This window comes from Eimeria mitis, genomic scaffold (genome assembly GCF_000499745.2).
Source record: "Eimeria mitis Houghton genomic scaffold, Emh_scaff435, whole genome shotgun sequence".
NCBI classification, from domain to species: domain Eukaryota; phylum Apicomplexa; class Conoidasida; order Eucoccidiorida; family Eimeriidae; genus Eimeria; species Eimeria mitis.
In genome coordinates this window covers 8513-13473 of record NW_013572667.1, presented here as the reverse complement: position 1 = coordinate 13473, position 4961 = coordinate 8513, and the positions used below count along the sequence as shown (strand labels likewise).

The window sequence follows — 4961 nt, the reverse complement described above, 5'->3', positions numbered from 1 at the left end:
GGTTGTGGGGCGCGTGGTTGAAGGGTGTGTGGTTGTGGGGCGCGTGGTTGAAGGGTGTGTGGTTGTGGGGTGAGTGGTTGAAGGTTGCGTGCTTGATGGCTGTGTGGTTGATGGTTGTGTGCTTGACGGCTCCGTGGTTGATGGTTGTGTGCTCGATGGCTGCGTGGTGGATGGTTGGGTGGTTGCTGGTTCCGTGGTTGACGGGGCCGTTGTTGATGGCTGTGTGCTTGAAGCTTGCGTCGTGGAGGGTTCAGTGGTGGAAGGTTCTGTTGTCGACGGTTGTGTGCTCGATGGTTGCGTGGTGGATGGTTGGGTAGTTGCTGGTTCCGTTGTTGATGGTTGTGTGCTTGAAGCTTGTGTCGTGGAGGGTTCAGTGGTGGAAGGTTCTGTGGTTGATGGTTGCGTGGTTGATGGTTGTGTGCTCGATGGCTGCGTTGTGGATGGTTGGGTGGTTGCTGGTTCCGTGGTAGACGGCGCCGTTGTTGATGGTTGTGTGCTTGAAGCTTGTGTCGTGGAGGGTTCAGTGGTGGAAGGCTCTGTGGTTGATGGCTGTGTGCTTGATGGTTGTGTGGTGGATGGTTGGGTGGTTGCTGGTTCCGTGGTTGATGGTTGGGTGCTTGCTGGTTCCGTGGTAGACGGCGCCGTTGTTGACGGTTGCGTGCTTGATGGTTGCGTGGTGGATGGTTGGGTGCTTGCTGGTTCCGTGGTGGATGGTTGGGTACTGGATGGTTCCGTGGTTGATGGTTGGGTGGTTGCTGGTTCCGTGGTTGACGGGGCTGTTGTTGATGGTTGGGTGCTTGATGGTTCCGTTGTTGATGGTTGTGTGGTTGCTGGTTCCGTGGTTGACGGGGCCGTTGTTGATGGTTGGGTGCTTGATGGTTGTGTGGTGGATGGTTGGGTGCTTGCTGGTTCTGTAGTTGATGGCTGCGTGCTCGATGGCTGCGTGGTAGAAGGTTCCGTGGTGGACGGTTGCGTGCTTGACGGTTGCGTGGTGGACGGCTGGGTGGTTGATGGTTCCGTGCTTGATGGCTCAGTGGTTGATGGTTCCGTGGTTGAGGGTTGTGTGCTCGATGGTTGCGTTGTTGATGGTTGAGTGCTTGCCGGTTCCGTTGTGGATGGTTCGGTGGTTGATGGCTGTGTGCTCGATGGCTGCGTGGTGGAAGGCTCCGTCGTGGAAGGTTCCGTGGTTGATGGCTCCGTTGTTGAGGGTTGCGTGCTTGAGGGTTGCGTCGTGGAAGGTGCCGTGGTGGATGGCTCCGTCGTTGAAGGCTGTGTGCTTGCTGGTTCCGTGGTAGATGGTTGTGTAGTTGATGGTTGCGTGCTTGATGGTTCCGTCGTGGACGGTTGAGTGGTTGATGGTTGTGTGCTCGATGGCTGCGTGGTGGATGGTTGGGTGGTTGCTGGTTCCGTGGTTGATGGCTCCGTTGTGGATGGTTGTGTGCTTGAAGCTTGCGTCGTGGAAGGTTCAGTGGTGGAAGGTTCTGTGGTTGATGGTTGTGTGCTCGATGGCTGCGTGGTGGATGGTTGGGTAGTTGCTGGTTCTGTGGTGGATGGTTGGGTGCTTGCTGGTTCCGTGGTAGACGGCGCCGTTGTTGACGGTTGCGTGCTTGATGGTTGCGTGGTGGATGGTTGGGTGCTTGCCGGTTCCGTGGTTGACGGTTCCGTGGTTGACGGTGCTGTGGTTGATGGTTGCGTTGTGGATGGTTCCGTAGTTGAAGGCTGCGTAGTGGATGGTTCCGTAGTTGAAGGCTGCGTAGTGGATGGTTGCGTAGTTGATGGTTGTGTGCTTGCTGGTTGTGTGGTTGATGGTTGTGTGGTTGAAGGTTCCGTGCTTGATGGTTGCGTGGTGGACGGTTCAGTGGTTGATGGTTCGGTGGTTGATGGCTGCGTAGATGATGATTGCGTAGTTGATGGCTCTGTCGTGGCCGGCTCTGTAGTGGACGGCTGCGTACTTGATGACTGCGTACTTCCTTGAGTAGTAGCAGGCTCAGTGGTAGATGGCTGTGTGGATTGCGAAGTGGTAGGTGCGGCTGTTGTTGTGCTGGTGGAACATGCGCTGCAGCAGAATGCCACGTAACCCCTCTGGCATAGGAACCGTCGCAGAGCAGCCTCTAGATCGCTCTGTGGGAGTTCTGAATTTTCTTGGATAAATTCAGTGATGTTGTCGAGGAGGTTTGGGCTTTCGCGGATAACGGGATATCTTGCGTCAAGGCCAGGGAAAATCGACAGAATGTACTGCAAATCAGCCTCTCTGTGGGCCCCAACTCTAGTGGCAGACATAGCATTGGAGTCCTGTGCCGAGAGAAGGGCTATGCCTGCAAAAGAACACCAGAGATTAGTTGTCAAGTTATTTACAGTTTGCTTAGAGCAAATCACATGGTCAAAGAAGTTGAACAAAACGTACCGACGAAAATCGTGGCTGAGCACATCCGAAGGGAGGAAAGGATCGCCATTTTCGGTTGACAAGAGGAATAAAGACAAAGTTGAAGTAGTTTTCCGGAATACTTCACGGGAAAACTGGTGATTTCAGCTCGGCTTGGAGGCGTGGAGCCACAGAAGGCTCCTTGTACGTGGTAATGCTAAGGATGATAATGCGACATATGTCCACAAGCCGATCAACAAGACAAAAGGGGGAAATAATAAATTACTTGTTTAGAAATGACAGGGCGCCAAGGTTAACGTGACGTCAATCTAAGTTGCGCAACAGGTGGGAGTGCGCGTGACGCCAATGGACCGCTGTCCGACCAGAGCTCCGGGGAAGCGAGTGGAGTAACTGACACCTTGAGTACCTGAAATTACCTTGACGCAATTTTAGGTACCAAGTGAGGATTCTGCAAAATATGTTTTTGTGACTCACAGTCAGTTTTGAAAACCCCTCACCTGTCATGACACCGCACCGTGAGGCAACCTCGAGAACTCCTGACATTTCTGTTCGCGTTGCAGATCCAAATGAACTGACAAGTCGCCTTCAGTTAAGAACGTAACAAAAACATGAATTCTTAAAATGTAAAGAATCATGCGTATTCTGCAATGGAAACGTGGTCATAATGGATTCGTAATGCGTAATATCCTGCGGATGCGACGATGCAAGACGCGCACAGGTAACCTTCTGGCGCGGACTCCAAACATCTTGTTGAAGCGAACGCTAACATTCGCAGAAACGATCCTTACGCACGAAACGCATAAAAATACATCTAGAACGTGAATAGTTATCTGCCAAAAATGGAGTTGCTCCTTGAACACGCACGTTTCAAGCAGCGTACTCGCCGGACACACAAGTGCAAGTGACCCCGGACGCATTTCAAAACGCCGTAGTAGGCCTCTAAGTGTGGAATCGACTCTTTACTTTGGAACAATGTAACTTTATGGCTGGGCGTTCAACCTGAGTTCTGCATGAAATACAAAATGATAAACTGTCGACCCCTACGGAGCGTAACCCGTAAGAACAACGGAAACTTGCAAATCCAAGTTCCAGTTTTGCAGCAGCTGCTAGGCTGCCTCCATACATTAAATGGAAAACGAAGGCGTTGAAGCCAAAAAACAGTTATGAACTGTGTGTGAATGTCAAAACTTGTATTTGCATGTTTACCTACCGACGGTAGGTAAATATCTGCGAAACGTAGGCGACTGGTCATTTCCAGAGGAAAGTATGCACTAGGAATTCAATGAAACGATCTACGTCTGCAAATGTGCTCAAATATCCCAAAGATACTCGAACGGATCCGAGTGCCTTTGAATGCATTCGTGGCCCACTTCCCATCCACTCAAGTCGTGGAGTAGGTTGAATCACAGCACCGCTAGGGTCTGAGCAGCTTTCCCTTGCGCGGGTTGCATTGACGATGTCTGCGCCCGTCAGCCCGAGGAAATCCTAAGCATAAAGAACCATGAAAAAAAAAAAATTGCCGATGGGAAGTGCTCCTGTAGCTGCAAATGTGCTTCCAGTTGATTGCAGTGGTTTAAGGAGGTACCTTGAAAAGGCATGATTTACCTGGCAGCCTCCAGGGTTGCAGAAGCAACCTGTGCGAAGATGAATGCCCGCAGCAGCCGTTTTGGCCTCAACCTGGACAGTCCCACATTGCAGAGGGGTTGTGCATGAGCAGCGCTTTCTCGTGAGTCCAGCATGCCGATCCAATCCTACCGAGCAGTAGCCACGCGCTGTACGGCGTTGTTTGCTGCCTTACCTCTCCAAACGGGATGAACGAACCATCAGGTTTCAGTAAGTTAAAGTTTACGATCCCCCCTGCACGCCCAGCACCCAAACTGCGCCATGTGGCCTCGTGCGCCTGGTGCCACTGTCCAGAGGCTCCATCAAGTGAATTCAGCACCTCCGATTATGCAGTAATTGAAGTTTTTCTATTTTGTCAGATTTGATGGAAATATATGTCAGATCCTAATCACGAGACGCGGCTAAGCAACTGATGCATGCGAGCAATCTGTGGATATATATTTTGTGTTTTCTTGCAGCTTCCGGTTCGTTGGGCTTAACAAGTCTGCCGTCAGTCCCACCTGAGGGCTCCTCGGCTCTAGCCCAGTAGAGCAAAGCAAAGTTGGCGCCATTGCGGTGTCTCAGAACCTTCAGTGAGCGGTAGAGGTGACGCGTGAGGGCCGCCACATGCCGCTCAATCTTCTCCATTCCTATCGCCTGATGCACCAGTCACAGCAGCAGCACTGAGCACAGCCAGGGAATTCTGTATACCGCATCATACCGAGACGCACGTCTCCTCTGTCCCATGCATTCACAAACGTAGGTGGGCAGATGTATGCATGCACAAACCCGAGATGAAAACATGGACACACCACCGATGCAAGCACGCATAGAGACCGCCTAAGAGTGCATATATGCTGTCCCGTGTGTGCTGCGGTGATTGATGATGAACCGCTGGGTATCTATGTGTGTTGTGTGTTTTTATTCTCTTTCCTGTAGCGCTTGAAATCCATATTTAAGAGCGGCGATGGAAAGA

The 4961-nt window shown here is 51.7% G+C and overlaps 2 protein-coding genes across 2 annotated transcripts in view; one reads left to right on the top strand and one right to left on the bottom strand.

Moving 5' to 3' along the window:
* The window catches only part of EMH_0012170 (uncharacterized protein), a gene marked incomplete at both ends in the record, with an annotated part of 2720 nt that extends 745 nt beyond the window's left edge, over positions 1-1975 (top strand). The window contains 4 exons of the mRNA XM_013499465.1: positions 84-1043; positions 1095-1238; positions 1449-1673; positions 1824-1975. Of these exons, the coding sequence (XP_013354919.1) occupies positions 84-1043; positions 1095-1238; positions 1449-1673; positions 1824-1975 (1481 nt within the window). The remainder of the gene's footprint in view (positions 1-83; positions 1044-1094; positions 1239-1448; positions 1674-1823) is intronic.
* Positions 1976-3363: 1388 nt separating this feature from the next.
* The window catches only part of EMH_0012160 (molybdopterin cofactor sulfurase, putative), a gene marked incomplete at both ends in the record, with an annotated part of 2305 nt that continues 707 nt past the window's right edge, over positions 3364-4961 (bottom strand). The window contains 5 exons of the mRNA XM_013499464.1: positions 3364-3389; positions 3754-3868; positions 3989-4060; positions 4182-4240; positions 4507-4642. Coding sequence (XP_013354918.1) covers positions 3364-3389; positions 3754-3868; positions 3989-4060; positions 4182-4240; positions 4507-4642 — 408 coding nt within the window. The remainder of the gene's footprint in view (positions 3390-3753; positions 3869-3988; positions 4061-4181; positions 4241-4506; positions 4643-4961) is intronic.